At 35.4% G+C, this 19,302-nt stretch overlaps 1 protein-coding gene across 1 annotated transcript in view; it reads left to right on the top strand.

Annotated features, from left to right (window-relative positions):
* LOC110022639 (translation initiation factor IF-2-like) overlaps positions 1-16,862 on the top strand; it is a 19,253-nt gene extending 2,391 nt beyond the window's left edge. The window contains exons 2-8 of the mRNA XM_020721688.1: positions 10,565-10,645; positions 10,739-10,827; positions 10,931-11,005; positions 11,135-11,247; positions 11,368-11,607; positions 12,222-12,290; positions 16,407-16,862. Coding sequence (XP_020577347.1) covers positions 10,565-10,645; positions 10,739-10,827; positions 10,931-11,005; positions 11,135-11,247; positions 11,368-11,607; positions 12,222-12,290; positions 16,407-16,501 — 762 coding nt within the window. The 3' untranslated portion in view covers positions 16,502-16,862. The remainder of the gene's footprint in view (positions 1-10,564; positions 10,646-10,738; positions 10,828-10,930; positions 11,006-11,134; positions 11,248-11,367; positions 11,608-12,221; positions 12,291-16,406) is intronic.
* Positions 16,863-19,302: the final 2,440 nt, after the last annotated feature.

Here is a 19,302-nt window from a genome sequence, read left to right as displayed (position 1 = left end):
AGCTTTTGGTTAATATGATTGTTGTATGCATCATTTGTTACATCAGATGTGCGTTATATAATTCTTTTTCTTTAGATTGCTATGATGAGTTTTACGTTCATGCCAATTATTATTAAACAGAAGTTAATGGATATTGATCCTAAAAATCATTCAAAGAACTCGTGAAATATTAAAGTGCATTGTTTGGTCCATGAATATGAGCATGTCAAAACTCAAGGAACTCTTATAATACTAACTAGCAATATCTAGCTTGCGAAGTTGGCTCTCACTTAGAAACTCTTAGCATGTTGAAGAGCAGTGTCTAATCTGTAGGTATTACATAGGGAGTTTTCTAGAATTATTTAATTGTATAGACCAAATGTCAAATGAACTAAAAAGGAGGTTTATTTATAGATTTTTTTAGCATTATTTTAATCATGATTTAAAATATTTTTTTAATTATTTGTGAATGATTGGTGGGTATAACATTTTCATATGATCAAATTTTTTCCAATGATCTTTGCTCTTAGCTTGACATATTCTCTCAGACATGGGGCTAGTGGAAGTCGTTGTTAGCAATGTTTTGAATTAATGATTTGATTTTTCCATGTTATTAGGTACATTGCTAAGAGCACATATATGACAACAAATTAAAATTTCAACGTTAAACAACGACCATATAAGGATCCGATTAGGAGATTATATGTTTTAGATTTGACTTTTGTCAAGAAAGATAAAGGTAGACCTAAAAAGACTTGGGCATGTTGTATAAAAAATGATCTTAATTTATTTGAATTAAATGAAAATGTGAAACTCAGTAGGACAGAGTGGACAAAAAGATTCATGTAGCCCCACTTAGTGGGATAAAAGCTTGTTGTTGTCTCAAAGTATCAACATTTTCGATTTACAGGAATAATTTTGAGAAGTATCATCGTCTCTTGAATAAAATCAATGGGTTACGTGAAAATATCTCTTGATTTTTACATGAATTAACTCTAGTATTCGATTAGTATTTTGAGATGAATGGCTATGGTGAATTATTGGAGGGCTATGGTTCATGGAAGTTAAAATCTCATTGGGTGAACTTCATAGTAGAGAGAGCTTGTCTATGTGATGTGCTAGCAATGAGATGACTTGAAGATCTGTTAAGCGACCCCCTTATTGCGAATGACTCTGAAGCCATTAATGTCAAGCACCCTAGAAGCGAGCTTAGTGTCTACTCGTGAAAGAGGAATGACTTAGCCCATTTGGTTTAATCAAAGCCAATTGATATTGAGTTTTTCAGGCTATGATTTGAGTAGTTCAAGTTTGCATGGTCTCATTTTGATGCACTGGATCTTATATTGAGTGATTATGCTATTTTGATCTAGCATGGTCATTGGTTTGATCAAATAGTTAAATTTGGCATCAATTCGGTTATCCTTAATTGCCTCAGTTGCTTGCATGGTGTCTGAAGTTGTGCTTGATTAGGTAGGGTCTTTTATTTTTTTATTTTTTTAGGCAGGGTTTTTTACAATCCTTGACATCCATGAAATTTCTGTTATCTAAAATTAATTAAACTAAAAATATAATAAAAATTGCTTTAATGGCTTCAAAGTATATATGAAATCTTTAATAACTTCTATTAATTCTTGTCACACTATTGGTCGTGTATAATCTGAATTTGCTTGCTGCTATAAAGCTTAGTTTTAGATTTTTGCTATTTTGATGATTTTTATATAATTAAATATTTTGGAAAGCTACCAAACTTACATTTGGAGGGAACACACTACAATATTGCGTTCTTATTTTAATTTATGAAGCCCAATGGCTATTTTTGGTTTTTTTTCTTTAGTGGATTATACAATCTTTATGGTATTTATTTTAAATAATAGCCTCATCTGCTTACTAGGTCATTTGTATTCCTTTTTTTTTACACTGAAGTTTGATCTTGGTGTTTATGGCTTGAAATTGTTTTTTATGTATGAATGTAGTTTTTGGTTGCTTCTAAAAGTATTCTATGTTTTCTTAGTTGATAGTAACCATAGGTTAGGATTGCACTTGGTCATAATTAAGATAAAAATGATAGCATGATAAATGTTGATTTTTAGAATTCAACGGAGTTGTTTTATTGATATGAAATGGGGTATAAATACTCTTACATGAATCCTAGAATAGGAAAGACAAGAAAAAAGAAATAACATGAAAGGAAAGAATTGACACCTATATCTCCAATTAATTAATTTATAATAGTTACAACTTGGAGATAAAAGAAACGACATAGAGTAGGAAAACCTAAAATAGGAAAGGAAATAAATCAAATCCAAGGAAATAAATCTAAAATAGGAAAGGAAATAAATCTAATCTTAATAACTTTTAACAAGAATAAATTATTTCAAATATAATTTAACTTTTAACAAGAATAATTTTTTTCAAATATAATTTTTAACACCCTCCCAAGTTGAAACATAATTGTCACTTGGATTTTAAAATATCAAATGATGGGTGAGGAAGATTATTTGTGAGATAGAACTTGGTCTTCATCTCGTACTTGGTAATCAACCCCAAAAATATTTATGGGTATTTTTAGTTTATTCCGGTTGTCTTTAACTGTAGTTTTTGCAATGTCTGTAGGTAGGCGGAAGACTCCTACAAGTAATATTGTAGGGAAGTTTGCAGGAAAGTAGACAACCTACAAAAAAAAATTTTAAGGCATGGATTGCAAGGAAAAACTCTGGAGAATGACATACTACAGGAAAAAGTTTCGTATGAGGATATGCCGCAAAGAAAAGCTTTTCTCTATTATCGTGAGCTCTGCGAGCATTTCCAAAGGCATCATTAACATAGAGATCAACAAGAGTATCAAGTTTCTTTGCAAATTCTGGGTCATTAACATAGAGACCATCAAGTAATGCAAAAACGATTTTCTGCACTTCCTCGCCAGTGGAATCATTGGCCATCTGAACATCAACTTCAAGAAGTTCTAATATGCTAAGCACGAGAGGCTTCAAGTTGTATTTGAAAGTGACACTTTTAGGGCGGCTTAGATGACTGCAGAGAATGACTTGGCTATGTGCTTCCTCAAGTAATTGATGGTGAAAACGACAACCCTAATCCCGGTATCGTCATTGATTTTGAGATTGTCTTCAAGAGGAACGTTCACATCTAATCTATTAAACACCCTCTTACACTTCAGATCTGAGCCCTTCAGATCGCTAATGCTCCTCTTCATTGCCATTCTTAAACACAAATCCAACTGGAAGAAGATAGAGAAGTAAACCAAGGCTTGGAATGTAGGAATTTCAACGCCTACATGAAGGAGATTTAGATGCAGCGGAAAGACTACATGAAGATGCATCTACACTAAGGAAGGCTGCAGGAATATGCAACCAGCAGGAAACTAAGGAAAATGCAGGAATATGCGACATGCAGAAAGTTTTCCAGCAAGTAGAGAGGATTTCATGTTGCTTTAGGGAATTCCCTAAAGCAGCCGAAAAGGTTGTAGGGGGGCTTTCGGTGGCGGGAAAAGTTGAAGAAGGAAATTCCGACAGCGGTTCCTACAGGGAGAGGAAGTTTGCAATGGAAAAAAACTGAAAAAGAGGGGAGGTAGGGGAAGGGGCCTGTAGCATGACATAGATTGCCAACTATAGGGAATATGAAGTTTCTGACGGTAGGAGACTATAGTGTTTATTTTCAAGGCTTGGATACCGGGTTCTTCAAAATTCAGTAGAATTATTTTATTGATATGAAAAGAGATATAAATAAAACACCTGCTTGTTAGCTGGTTGAAAGGATTTAGATGAATTTTTAAAGATATTTCTCATTAATTTCTACAAAGTTTCATGCTTATAAATATGCACTTACCAATGGGATTGCTTCAATCTATTTCCGAAATAACACGAGGAAATACCTATCCACTAGGAGCTAACTAGATGATTTCAAACTAAACAATAATTCTTGCAATAAGTTTTCCAATACAAATTTAAAATCAAATACAAACTTGTCCAAGCAAATTTACACGTCCAAATTCATCTGATTTTACTGTAGTATGAAATTTTATCCAATACTTCAGCTTTTGATATCTCGATCTCTTTTATACTATGTTTGATTGATGATTCATTTGCATTCATAAGCTTCTGGCTTCGTCCACTTCTATTATATGAAGTGATCTGAGAACTGCTAATGTTAGTATTCTCTCTCAAATTGGATTGTTAAAACGTCAACGACATGATTCTTTTGATCTTTCTATTAGCTAATGTCCAAAGCACGATCATATGCGATATGATTGCCTAATAGATTTGATATATAGATCATGGTTCCCCAGTTTTGGAGGATTTCACTCGAATACATAACGATGCAGGGGAAGTCATTATCTGTCAGCTTTCTTGCTATACCCACCTTATTGGTTTTGGAAATTCATATTTTAGTAAATTTGTTGGAGGTTTTTAGAAACTTTTTTCTTGGAGCTTAGGTTGGATTTTCTCTTTAGAAGCCTTCTACGAATGTTTAAGGTCATATATTACATGCGCTGCTTGGTTTGACTCAATTTTATGATATTGCTTTCTCATTTGAGCTTTTTGAAGTTGATGAAATGTTGAATTATCATTCTCCATTTTTGATATGGTAAGAAATTGGAGAGCTCTTTCATTGATGAAGATTTCTTCATTTTTGATAGTTTTTACTCAATTGCTCTTTTGGATGATTTGTTTTTCTTCCTCTTACATGTCTTTGGGCAGTTGAAGTTATACTATCGTCTAATTTTGTGCTTTCTTAAGCACTTTTTGTTTTTTCTTCTCTTTGATAGAGTCAATCATGGCACTCGAGTTTTTATTTATTGATAGATTTGGTAGTGATGCTTTGAATATGAACTATATGTCGTGAATTTCTCTATTATCTTTTCATCATCTTTGCTCAAGGTAGCGTATGTGGAAATCTTTTTTCTTTAACATGAACAACATCAACAAAGGTCTTCCTTCCTTTCATGAATAGGCACTAATAAGGTCGTTGATGTAGTATTTTTTGCTTATCATGAAGGTATGAGTGTTTGAAGATGTTTCATAGCTGTCAAGCGGAATCACTTTGCTGCTTTTCTCATTATTCAGTCCTTGTTGTTTTTAAAGTTGAAGCAACAATAGTGATTGATCTTCTTAACTTGCCTCTTAATGAATCTTACCCAATGGGTAAGGATTGGGATTGTTGTATGGTATTGTTACGCCGGCCTAGCCTGTGGGCAATTTTGTTTTTTATTAACATAAGTGCAATTTGGTCTTTTATTATTATTAGGGTTTGATATACATAGGCCCTAATAGGATTAGGGTTGGGTATATGCCTGAGATTATTATTGTGATTCTTAGGTTTAGAGTTTAGAATAGTTTTCCTACATCTCAAATTGTAGGAATTGGGAGAGATTGCCTACTTTTATAATTATAGGTTTTATCTTTGTGTGTGTTGAGCTGTTTAGATTATTAAAGAAAAATATTTTCTTTGCCCTAATTTATGTGGACAGTCATGTTGATTCCTGCGTCTGATTGTATCAAATTGGTATTAGAGTATTCTGATGTAAGAAGAACAAAGAATTGCTGCCTGAAAATAATATCGCATCCGGCTTATCGATTGAGCCCAAGACAATGACGTGAATCTTCCATCTTTCTCTCGCATTCGTCTGTGTGATAAAGTTGTAATCGAGTTGAGAAGCGACGACATGTTTGCGACATAGAGCTGGTTGAGAGGCGGCGACGGGATCAGGACTTACAGAGATCCGAAACTTGTCTTTTTAGAGAGACAAAGATAGAACTGTAACAGACAAAGCACATTTATTGCGACAGTCCCGATCAAACAAATATGGCGTACAATAAACTCATCTCGCGATACTGTCACGATCAAGTTGGTTGGTTGCCAACCATGGGATCGCTATGCACTGTGAAGAGAATATCGCAATACAGTCACGCTTGGCTTCAACCGGGCTATTTGGGAAAATGTGTTTGAGGCCCTACAACTGCCTTTGTGACTCGCAAAACAATTGTAATTTGAGCTAACTGGGAAGCGAAGATTGGATTTCAAAGACAAGGTTTCACCATTTTGATATAAAAAAAAAGTATACTAAGAGAGATGACGGCGAAAAAAGTAGATAATTTGGAGAAAAAATTGGAGGAAAAGACAAGTCAATTTAATCCGGGATAAAAGAAAGGTTCTCCACCATATAAAGAAGGGTTTTCTCGATAGACGATAGGTTTTATTCCATTAAAAATTGATTCAAGAGCTTGAAGGAGATGATAAGGAAGTTTATTGAGATGCAATTCAAGACTCCAATGACAGCTCAATTTGTAAATCCTAACCAAAGGTTGATCAGATATTCCGTGGTCAAATTGAAAGGAAAGGAGATTGAATGAGAGGAACACTATGAGGAAAGCATCTCACATCAAGAAGCCCCTCACAGGGCTCTGATTTGGGGTGAATTAAAGATTTCTGTTGGAGGCAATTGGGCCAGAAACATGTTGAAGATGTTATGCTAGAGGTATGGAGGAGCACGAAGAAGAAAGAAAATAGAAGGGGGAATGTGACTATGGTCAAAGAATGGAGTTTTACCCTCGATATATGGGGGGAAACAACAAAATGAGAGGAAGTTGGGGTTAGGGTTAGAAAGCTGAAGATGTCGATATTCAAGGGAGAAGACACACATGGGTGAGTATATGGTGGAGCGATACTTCATGGTTAATATGTTAGATGGTGAGGAGAAACTTATGGTAGTAGGGTTATGTTTGTAGAGGACATCCCTAACTTGGGCTTGGTGGAGGGAGGCTAGATGCTCGATCCGTTTGTAGGAAGAACTTAAGGATTATTTGTCGAAACGTTTCCAAATCACCTACATGAGAAATTCTATGCCTTGACTCATGAGGGGACTGTCATGGAATATAAGGAGAGATTCGAGCTTTATTGGGACGATTGAAAGGGATTTCTGAAATATGATTGGAGGAAAACTTTATGAAGGGCCTAAAGCTCGACATATGGGCATGACTCAGACTATTGAGACCATAGGGAATTGGGGAGATGATGGAGATCGCCCAAATGGTGGAATGAACTACAAAAATCAGATAAATATGTCCAACAAAAGAGGCACCATGGGAGGATGCCACAAGAGTACCTTGACCATCATGGCACCGAGGACTTAGACGGTGTCATTTTAGAAGGAAACACCGAAGGAGAGGGATATGGGGCCCGTTCCGAGCGCAAATTTAAGTGTCATACAAAGGCAAACGTGCAAGACAAGTGAGCATAAGGATTATGTTTTCTGTATGGTGAGAAGTATGCCCTAGGCAATCAGTTCAAAGATCACACACATTAGGTCCTTTTAGCTTGTGAACTGGATGAGATAGATAGTGAGGAGTCAGGAGAAGAAGCGGTGGAGGAGGAACACCTTTCTTTTTTCTCACATTGAGAGCAAGGGGTTTTTTGTTTTTTTTGGAGAGGAGAATTGCTATAGTTGGCTTAGTCTAAGGGCAATTTTGTCTTTTATTAGCCTAAGGGCAACTTGATTTTTATTATTATTAGGGTTTGGTATAAAGAGGTCATAATAGGTTAAGGATTGGGTATGCATGAAATTATTGTTTTGAGTATTAGATTAGAGTTCTCTCAAATTGTAGTAATTGAGAGAGATTGCCTATCTCTCAAATTGAAGGTGTTTATCTTTGTATTTGTGTTGAGTTATTTTGATTATTAAAGAAATTGCTTTGCTCTAATTTCTGTGGAAAATCATATCAATTCGTACATCAGACCGTATTGAGTGTCTCACCATAATTTCTCAATCAATTTGTGAGAGAAATGAGTTATTTTTTGCTGGTGTCATTTCAGTTGACCACTTCTTGCTTGAACTATAATTTTAAGATGAGCGACTCATCTCACATGGCTATATTGGAGGACACCCCACCACTATATTCTTTGGCATTGTTATTAGGGGCATCATTATGGGTTGATGATTTTGGTTCGAGTCTAATATGAAGTTAATTTGATCCAAAAATGCTTGACCCGAACCCACTTTATGAAAAGTGATTCATTTATATGGATCTTACATTTTTTTGGCTTAACATGACACAATTAACACAAATGTTGACCCATATAACTTATCACAAACCTTCTAACATTAATTCAAATAGTAATTGGGTTAATTTCAAGTTGATTGTAGGTTATTTTGGTAAAATCCAAACTTAAGCCTTAATAATAAATGGATCTATATTTTAGATCCAAACTCATTTCAAATAAAATTCGTGTCAACTTTATCTGAATTTCTCGTGTTAAGTTTTGTTCAGGTTATTGGTTTGTGTCATTTATTGGCACCACTATTTATTTTTAGAAATGGAGATAGGTCCTCCTTGTCTATTGGCCCAAGCAAAATTTATTCTCCATAACAATACTTATTTCCCATCCACTTTCCACATTTTAGGGAAGAATTTAAAGTGTAGTATGCAGCATTTTTTTATGTGGTTAGGTGTTAACAAAATTTACTAGAGCCTTTGGGTTGCTGAAATAAAATGCAATATAAAATGTTTGCAGAATACTCTGATTACAATGTATTTGAAATACTTTTAAATACTTTTGAGTTGTTTGGTTCTTTGGTTCGTTGTAAAATAAATGTAGGACTTTGTTTTTTTTTTAGTTTGAAGTAGATTGAAAACAATGTATTCACTTAGGTGGCGGGCAATAATGTCGGTGGTGGCTACTTGCCTATAACATTTTACATGAATGATATAATTCAAATTCGGTCAAATCTGTTGAAATCCTAAATTTCTGCCAAATTGAATTACGGTGTAAACTTCAAATACATTCAAACTTTATGCTGTATTTGTAAAGTTTCGTACCAAACACATAATTTTCTCAAATTCATGCATAAGAATTACAATAAACCACTTATTCACTCAATCAAATACCCCTTTGTGAAAGAAAGTGTCATTACAATTTTTTTTTGTCTTATTTTTATTTTTATCAAATAAACCCTTGTTGGATGGTTTTTGGGCCTTCTCTTTTATGAAAATCATCATCATATTGCTTTGATTGAGAATAATTGGGAACATGAATATTTCATTAAAATTTAAAATCCTTAAGATTGACTCCCGAAATGATGGCTTGAGATTAGAACTTTATGGTGTACACTTGCACAGATTATTTTTATTGTGTCCATTTCTTCTGCATTCCTCGCCAAGTAGAATTGTTGATTTTTTAGTTGCTAGAACATTCCTCAGGTTGTGTCCGGTTGTTCATTCATCTTTAGATGGACATTGCACTATGTTAGGGCATGATGGCTTAACTTCAGCTGGGATAATCAACTTCCATGGCAATATTATGTCATATGCGGTGAAATCTCCAACTAGTCAATGCATTCATCTTGTTTTTTTACATCACTTTTCTGTAAGTGGAATCTCCACTATGGCTTGTACTTAAAATGGTTGTATTCTTCTTTCACGAGCTTCATTCATGTTTGCATCTGGGAGGGAAGGAGGAAGAATATGACTTACTTCGCTGATGTTTTTTTTTGGTGATCCTCTTCCACTACATCATTGTGATCATCTGCTATGCCTGGATAGCCACTTAACAATTAGAATCCTTGTTATCCATTGATTGTCTTTATGTTTCTTGCTCTTTTTTTTCTGTTTTGGCTTTTGATGCAATTTCCATGGATCGTTCGATACCAACTTGATTCGTTCTATACCCTTATTGTGGAGTTTAATCGTACTGTTAAGATGTTTAAGGATTAGCATGCTAGTTTTGTCTGTATTGAATAGCCTAGTTCTTGTTTCCATAAATCTACTAGTGTGATGATGCATCTGTTACATATAGCCTAGTTCCTGTTTCCAACGTTTACTGCATATTCTTTCTGTACATGACTGATGGTTAGGCTGACAAGATGTGATCTGGCTCTGGTCTTAGTTCTGTTTTTCAGCAGCAGAAGCTGTATCACTTTCCAAATGAAACTTTACACAAAAATGTTTGCTTACCCTTGGTGGAGCTATCACTGGTGTTGAAATCCAGTAGTATTTATTTTCTATATGATAGCCTTACCATTTTTTATATTATTAATAATCAGTTTCGTGTTTCACATATGCAGCATTGTGTCTATCATACTTATCATATTTCTACCTCTGAAATGGCCTTTGTCTTTACAGATTTTTTTTTAGTTTTAACATACTTTATTTCGTGATATAGTTGGTGTAGCTCCAGTGGTGGACAAGATTAGAGAGGGTCGTCTTAGATGTTTTGTTTACCTTAAACGTCAAACATCTGATGATCCAATTAGGAGAGTAGATGTTTTAGATTTGACTTTTATTAAGAAAGACAGAGGTGGCCGACACTTGAGCATATTGTATTAAAAATGATTTAAATCTATTAAAATTAAATGAAAATATGACACTCAATAGGACACAACAGGGAAAAACTATTCATGTAGCCCCCCCACTTAGTGGGAAAAGGTTTGTTGTTGTTGTTGTACTACTTTGCATCAAGCTAATTATGAAATATGTTCGCTGTTCGGGCTTTGCTTTTATTTCATTATATGTTGTGCCTAAGTACCTCTGAATGTGTTATATATCTCTGTATTCTCGTGAAAACAATCAAACAGGAAAAACATTTGAGAGAAATTGTGTTGAAGGCAATGGGACAGGCAATAAGCAAAGCTGTAGCGATTGCTGAGATTTTAAAGGTTGGTGATAGTTATACTTCAAGTTTTTTATTACATTTTTTTCACTATGAAATAGCAATTGCTGGGAATGCTGACCTATTACGTTGAGTACAGAAGAGGATTCCTGGATTGCACCAAGATACTAGTATTAGCTCTGTCAGTATTACTGATGTTTGGGAACCAATTGAGGAGGGCCTTGTTCCGTTAGTTTCTCATCTCACTTTTATTTTTAAGAAGTAATTCAACCTAGTTGAAGCCGAAGCAAAAACTCTTTTATTCTATAATCTTCAAGTTTCTCTTATGCAGATTGGAAATGACTAGGCATGTCTCAATGATTTCAGTTTCTCTTTCAACCAGGCAGTTGAACAAGAATTCTCCTGGGTAATTCATTTGGTAACTCACGCATTTATATGATATTGCGCAATGATTTTGTTAGCCTTTATTGCCAGTGACCTTTCTTGGTATGAAACATAAGTAAAAATATTTTTTTTTTATTTTTTTATTTTTCAGGTACCAGCCTCCCTTGCATGTAGAACAGCCAAAACAACAACAGAAATATCAGCAACCTCAATATTTTCATCAACAGCAGCAACCAAGACAACCACCAGCTCAATTTATTGATGGTAAGCATTCTAGATGCTACAAGTTTTATTAATTGGAGACCCTCTCGAGCATAATATGCTTATTATTCTTTTTCATATTTTGGTAATTTATTTATCTTAATGTTTTTTATTGATGCCAAGATTCATATGCTCGAGGACGTGGTCGAGGTAGAGGAAGAGGAAGGGGTTGGGGAAGAGGTGGATATGGTGGATATGGAGGATATGGAGGACATGGTGGATATGCAAACAATCAGGGATATTCAAATAACCAAGGCTATGCAAACAATCAAGGCTATGCCAACAACCAAGGATATGCAAACAATCAAGGCTATGCAAACAATCAAGGCTATGCCAACAACCAAGGTTATCCAAATCACCAAGGTATTTATTGGTTTTTTTTTTTCTGATTTGCAGCCATGGCTACTCTAATATGGTTATGCATGTGGCTTGGTTACCTGATCCAATAGGCTTGAGGTTCAAAGCTGAGTAGTTAATTTTCTATTATTAGCTGCTTGTCTCTTTGAGTTCAATCATTATGTTGTTGATTTGCTTCCTTATATTTCCAACTCAACCTTTAATCAGTTCCGGTTTAGTGTATATTTGTTTATTTTATATGATGGAAAGTTTACTTTGCCAATGTAGATTTTTTGTGGGAAGTGGAAGTGGAGGAATATTCGTTGCATGCTTTCTAATTTAAATAATAAAATTTGACCAGTAGAAAGTCTAACATATTTATTTAGATCGGAGCATTCTTTTTTTTTTTCCTGAGAAGTTCAATTTCATTATTTCTCATATAGAATGCTTGATAGTCCCTTAAAATTTAGGGATAGCACACAAGTACAATTTCTGAAATGTGAACCTCAAAGCCTCATTTCTTCACTTTCAAAAAGAAGAATTCTAACAATTTGTTCTGCTACTTTGACGATTGTCAGTGAACGAACATGATTTTGTAATTCTGTATGGTTTGGCTTAATTTTCTGTTATTTTTGTGATAGAAAATGGTGGCTGGAATAATAATTGGGGTCGCGGTGGTGGCCGTGGAAGAGGAGGCTGGGATTATCGTGGTAAGTTCATTTATTTGCAGTAAATTTGTAATTGAGAGTTAGAATCCTTTGCACGTCTGGTTTTGACTTTTATTGTTCTCCAAGACAAGAAATAATTTAATCTTTTTCTTTAAATGTGAACACATACTTTTTTTAAAATTTTTCTTGTGTGCAATGCATATATAAAGCCATTGTTTCAAGAGTTTTTATATTGCCTTTATGGTACTTGCTATGAGGATAAAAGTGAGCACCATAGCCATTTACCTTGTTGATTTAGTTGCAATTTGGATACCGATTGTGAGGAAAGTTAGCTTCAAGGATTATGTGCATCGCTAGGAACCATATACCTTAATGGTTGGATCCATACATAATGGGATTTCTAGGGTGGAAATTTCCCAACCTATCCTTTGTGACTGCTTGAATAGCAAGGCTAACTTGTCCTTCTAAACCTTGGAAAGGTGCTATGAGAAAACTGAAGATGGAAGTTTCTTTGCATATATAGGTGCTTCTGGTTTGCCAAGATTCTCATAAGATTCTAATGCATGCCCAATGTTTATTTGTTTAGAGCTGTTATTAGCTCTTTATTTTTATAAATCCTTTATCAACAATGAAACCTTTGGACTCATCAGTAATTTTAACAATAGCTTTCTCTGAGCAAAGATAGTATGTCGAGAAGACTTGAGAGCTTCCAGTCATGTGTTCATTTACACTTGAATCAATGATCCGTGGACTAAAAAGGGCAAAAGAAATGAGCACCATAAGATTGGTACCTTGACAAACATGGGAGGTCGACGGGTCGGAAGAGAGTGGACTAGATCTAAGTAGCTTGATTAAATGCTCCATTTGACTTTTAAGAGAATTGGAGGGATTTTGAATCATTCCAGTGAGATGAACGAATTTACCACACCCTTTGATAAAAAAGAACATTAATTGTGACCATTGAAAAAAGTTACTATCGTTTAGTTTATGATTTGTGATCAAGAAGTTTATGTCGTTTTCCTGTTCTTTGGCCTGCAGAGGAACGAATGCTGGAATTAATCCTCCGGTGGAATTAAGAACATCTTTTGATGAGGGCCCAGTGCTAGAGGAGTCCGCTGTGACTATGATTGAGCCAAACAAGTTGTTGGGTTGTTGAGGCATCGTAAGGTTTCGGTTGGACTAGATCTCCTGAACGACTGGAAGAAAGTTTGGGATGGATTATATCTCAAGATTAGAAGTGTCAGTTGAGGCTTTGAAACCTAGAAGGAGACCGAACAATTAAGTAGAACAACATGAATTTTGGGGCAGCATAATCTGGGCGGCTCGGTAAGGGCAGTTCCAGTTGGACCTGCCAGAAATTGGCTGCTCGGCAGAAGCTGGGTGGCTCCCATTGAACGACAGATCTAGGGGTGGCAGAAGTTGGGCGACTTCCATTGGACGACAGACCTAGGCAGCTTGGTAGATTTACTCCCCATGCTATTCTCTTGAATGTAGTAGAGTCCAGCTACTTTCTTAGTAGTTTAAATCATCCTTCCCGAGCGACGATCCTGAAAAACAAAACTATTAGAAGAGAAATTAGCAATACAATCAATATCATTCAACTTGTTGATAGATAACAAGTTACATTGCATCTGAAGAACATATAACATGTAAAACAATTCTAGAGTTAGATTTGTTGTCACTACAACTGACCATTTACCAGAAATAGAACTATAGTAGCCATCGACAATTCTAACAGTATTCTTTCCAGAGCACGGATAGTAAGTCGAGAATACTTGTGAGCATCCATTCGTATGATCTGAGACACCTGAATCAATAATCCATGGATTAGAGGCGGAATAAACCGTGAAAGTCATAGGAAGAGTATTTTGTTGGATTTGGGAGGTTGACAGGCTCATAGAGACTTGATGAGCTCCAAAAAGCTTGATCAATTGCTCCATCTGGTTTTGCAAGGATTTAGAGGATTCCAAGATGTTCTATGTAGGAGTCGTCGGTTGAGCCGTGGTAGGGTCAGTCGTCGCCTTGACTCTTGGTAGTAGATGATTTGGGTGAAGGTTTATATACCGGCTTACCGTGAAGTGTCCAACCCTTATCTTGACTGTGGTTAGGTTTGTGGTTCTGAGCCATCAATGAATTTTGGTAGGATCACAATAAATGAATACAACTGCAAGAAATAAAATCTCTGCAGGGAAGACCGATGCTGGACAACTGTAGGACTCCTTGCATAACCAGCAGAGACAGAGGTACCACTGGACTTGCAGCTGCTGGAATGGAGGATCCTGCGGACATGAGAAGACTGTGGCTGCTGGAACTGGCAGGGGGCATCACCGGTACTAGTAAGACTTGGGTCGGCTTGAAGGCCTCTTAGGATAAGCAGCTGGAATTAACGGCACCAAGGTCTGGAAGGCCACCTGGGATTAGCTGTTGGAATCAATCAGTGGAAAATGCTACGGAACAGGTGGCTGACAGAGCAGCAAAGCAACAACATTGGAGAGGCAGCCGACAAAACAACCGACCAGTGACTGAAGGAAAACGGCTGAAACCATACAGGTTACAGCAGCCAAACAGTGGCAAAGCAACAACCGAACTGGAAAACGGCTGCCGGCAAATGCGGGATACAGAAGAAAATCTACTGCTGGAACCGGGAGAATGGCTGCTTGCTGTTGGTTCCCCGTATGCGGCTGCTTGGAAACAGAAGGTAATGCGCGGCTTGTAGAACTAGGAAAAATGGTAGCGGGAAAATGACAGTAGGCTATGAAAAAAACTGCAGTAGAAAAATCAGAAGAGGAATCTATTGGCTGCTTGAACAGGCAGAGGAAGCCGGCGGCTAGGTGGCAGCTATTGGAATTGGTAGAGGTCGGCGGTTGTTGGATCTAGGCTTAGGCTCTGATATCATGTTGAGATTTGGAATAGAGTAGCATGGTTCCCATTGATACAAAGAGGGGTATTTAAACCCTTACAATGGACTCAAATAAGGAAAAAAATAAAAACACAATCAAAGAAATAAAATCAGAATAATGATGAAAAGAAAACTACATAATACATAATAAGAATAATTAATATTAGAATCCGATTGTTACATTAGGCTTGCTCAGACTTCTAGAAGGCCGCAATCTGACAAAATCACTTATGTTGACTAATGATGACTTGAGCTAGTTATTTGAAGTGGTAATCAGCTATCATTTTTTAATCATCGGTTTCGAATTGAGATTGGGGTTTTCTTAAATTCATTTACGATTTCATCATGATGGTGCACGGGATAAAAAAAATGGAGCTGATATAGATATTCCATAGCTTGAATTACAAAATATATAAAACTTTTCATGTGATGAGCTGAAAGTAGACACTCCTAAAAAATTTATATTCTCAATTTATATTCTACACCGCTAATAATACTATACGATCAACAGGTTGCAACATGTATTGTTTTTGTTTAATTTGATGCTAATCTTCCGGTCTGCCTGCCTGTTCGTAAAATTTAAATACTTTGATAACTTTGGTTATTAATCCCCTTGTAATTTACCATTCACGTGAATTATTTCTTGTAGCTGGTTTGCTTCCCCTTTTTCCATTATGACTCTATCTTGATGACGGGTGCTGTATTCTCTGATTATTACTGGTTTTGAATATATGGCTTACTGGAGAGATCTTTAGTGCTTTGAATCTCATACTGTGCAGAGGCACATTAAGCACTTGTGGAACTGAAAAAATGTTTCTAGTGTTCGATACAGAAACAAATCCTTTGTCTGTTTGAACAATAAACAGCTGCCAGTGGGTGTTTGTTTTTTCTCATGTAAATCCTCATGAGTATTTCACCAATTTTTTTGACGAATATTTCAAAATAGCTTTTACTAGACTATAACAATTCAAACACGCCTGCTTCATACAGTATTTATCTTTCATCTATGGGGCATTTACATACATAACTCTGATTTCCTATGCATTAAACACCCAAATCTTTCACATCGCATCAAAATACCTCTATTTTAAATTTTAGAAAGCGAAATACACATTTTCATGCATAAGGTGAAAATTGAAGTTTACGTGTTCGTGTTTGATATGTAAATACATATTTTATATATATGCAAATCTTAGTTTTTTCATGTTTTTATGTAGCCTGTGTATCTTTCCTAATGTCTATTCTATCGTGACACACAGGCACTGGATATGAACGAGGCAGGGGAGGCGGTGCGAGAGGCTATGTTCGTGGCCGAGGCAGGGTGGGTGGCCGTGGGAGGGGAGTTTATGCCTAGCAATATAGAGTATCTCTAGTTTGGGCTTCAAAAAAAGAAAAAAAAAAGAAAAAAGAGGTGATCTAAGAACTTTCTTGCATCATATTTGAGATATTGCGCTATCGTTTGCTAAGGTTTTCTTGCTAAGGGTGATGATTTTATTTCCAGTCTTAATTGCAGAATATTAAGCCCCTGTTTGCTCTTATATTTGTCTCCATGGGTTTGGAAAGCATTAAAAGCATATGTAATGGGTTTGATCTTTATCCCCCATCACCTTTTATTAGTTTTTCCCTCCCTTGCCTGTATCTAGTGTCAATTCCATATGTGTATACTGCTAGAATTTTAATGTTTTAACTGCCGTGCTTTATTTGTTGATTGTTTACATCGCTAGATGTCTTTTCCCTGGCTTGTTTTGATGCTCATGTATCTATCAGTTTAATTTTGATTTTTTACTTGCATACATGACCTACTTGTGCATGAAAAGATGTATTTCACCTTTAAGATGTGGTATAAATGTAAAAAGTCTCGGTGTTACATATGTAAATATATAGGAATTCAGTGGTATGTATGTAAATGCCCCTAATTTTTTCTGAACCCAAGTAAACGCGCAAATCCACTTGTATGTGAAGTTAAGCTATGATGTTGTGATTGTAATTGTAAGAGCTTGAATCGCTCCGAAGCTGTTTGGTGATCGTAACACTTTTAAGGGTCCATTTGAGGGGAAATATTTGCGTAAGTAAGACGTACGCAGCACTGCCTATGTCGGAAATTATTCAGAGGGTACAAATTGGTTATATCTGCGTTATACCCTTCTGTAACTTCCCTGTAACTTACCTGTAACTACCGGAATTATAGAAGCGCGGAACTTATTTGTAGGTAAAATTATGGGGTACGCTTATAATTATTAATCTGCCATGGTCTTACAATTAGGTTTTTTTAAAAGCTTCAGTCACACTTAACCTATGTTAAATTAGACATTTTATGAAATTTATCTCCCAAATTCCAACCATCCATGACTTTTACTACATTTATAACCTCTAAGTACGAGGCCGCATAAAACCATGCAAAAATAAATTAGACTTTGTAGGCAATGGCGTTACTCTCGCTAACTGTACATAATGGCCCAACCTCTGGAGTTAATTCTAACCTAAAAATGAACCAAGGAAATAGCGCGTAGTCTTCGTACCTCATCAATTAATTTCATGTTAGTAAATGCTTATAGCTGCATAAAGCCGCAGTTAATATATATCTCCTTTATTCTTTTCGGGCAATTTTAAAAACATTTTTATTCAATGTTTATATATATATATATATTTATTTATTTGTATATTTTATTTTTTTAAAATCAATCAGTTTATTATTAAAAACACTCAAAATATTTAAAAGTTATTTAAACTATTTTTAAAAATGTATATATATATATAAATGGGGTATTTATATATATATATAAGTAAATACATCAAAATTTATAAATTCTATTAAAGAAAATAAAAATGGGGTATTTACATGGATACCTCCCAATTATTTGTCTAAATCTTCCAAAAAAGTATATTGCTTATGCTATCAAAACATTGACTACATTTTTATTAGGCTATATTTTTAAAAAAAAAATCAGATATTTTTATCATGGAAAAATGGTTATTTTGGGATCGAACTTTCTAAGATGGGCAAGGCTTGATAAAATTTATGTATGATTTTCTCAAAGGAAAATAGTGGACTATAGCTTTCCAAAAAATTAGTTTTTTAATAATAATTATTTTTTAGCTACTTTATTATAGATAATTATTGCCGCGGAACTACACAAAGTCATAAATAATCGGCACCACTTTGCAACCAATGCGTGTTTGAAGTGGTGGACCAAAACAAAACATGTTGGCGAGAAAGATTTACAAACATAACGCTCAAATCCTATGTATTCACATATCTAATACCTAAAGTTCATTATTATTGAATCCCGAATCACACACAAGAAATAAAGTGCAAGACAGGAGAGAGAGAGAGATGAAAGTGTTTTGACATTTCCCGACATGTTTTTGCTAATATTGTGTAACTCCTTATTCATAGAATGATTCCCTATTTATAAAGAAAGTGGGCATGGTATGTTGAATTACATTGTGCCTCTGCTTTAAGCCGTATTTTCAAAACCACATTATTGGTGTCTGCATGAACCTCCCTTTGAGGCTATTATGCAAAAAAGAAGGCATTCTATAGGCTAAAGAAGCAGTTCATGGAATTAGAGAAAGTTGATATCCATTCCTTGTTGAGACCCGATATCATATCATAAGTGCTACTTGACTTTGTGATGGAATGCACAATTTCTATCCCCTATCGAGCTGGTCATTCCCCCTTCAAAGATTTCTTAATGGACATTATATGTTGATAAAGCTTCTGGGAATGCTAGAGCTGGCGCCATTGTTCTGATGATCTCATCCGACTGAATTTTTTTAAAGAAAATCACATCGTTGAATATAAAGCTCTCGTCATTAGATTAACACTCGTTATTGATTGCAAGGTTTGTGATATGATCATCTATACTGATTCTCAGTTAGTAATATCTCAGGTGGAAGGAGATTTTAATGTTCACAATTCTCATCTGGAATAGTATCTTGTCATGGTAAAGTTACTCATTAATAACTTTCAAATGCACCTGATAATTCATGTACGATGAGAGTAGAATTTTTGGGCTCCATGCTTGCTAGTCACTTCAACGACAAGTGATTCATACAAAAAGAGAGGTATTTTGAAAATAAACATATTTTTGGTATCCGTAGCCCTTAGGAAATGAATGAACATTTGTGTTTTTATCATATCGTCTCCTCCCT

The sequence above is a fragment of the Phalaenopsis equestris genome, unplaced genomic scaffold (genome assembly GCF_001263595.1).
Source record: "Phalaenopsis equestris unplaced genomic scaffold, ASM126359v1 Scaffold000201, whole genome shotgun sequence".
Lineage (NCBI taxonomy): Eukaryota > Viridiplantae > Streptophyta > Magnoliopsida > Asparagales > Orchidaceae > Phalaenopsis > Phalaenopsis equestris.
The sequence above is the reverse complement of the archived record's forward strand: the minus strand, read 5'-3'. Positions and strand labels throughout refer to the sequence as shown.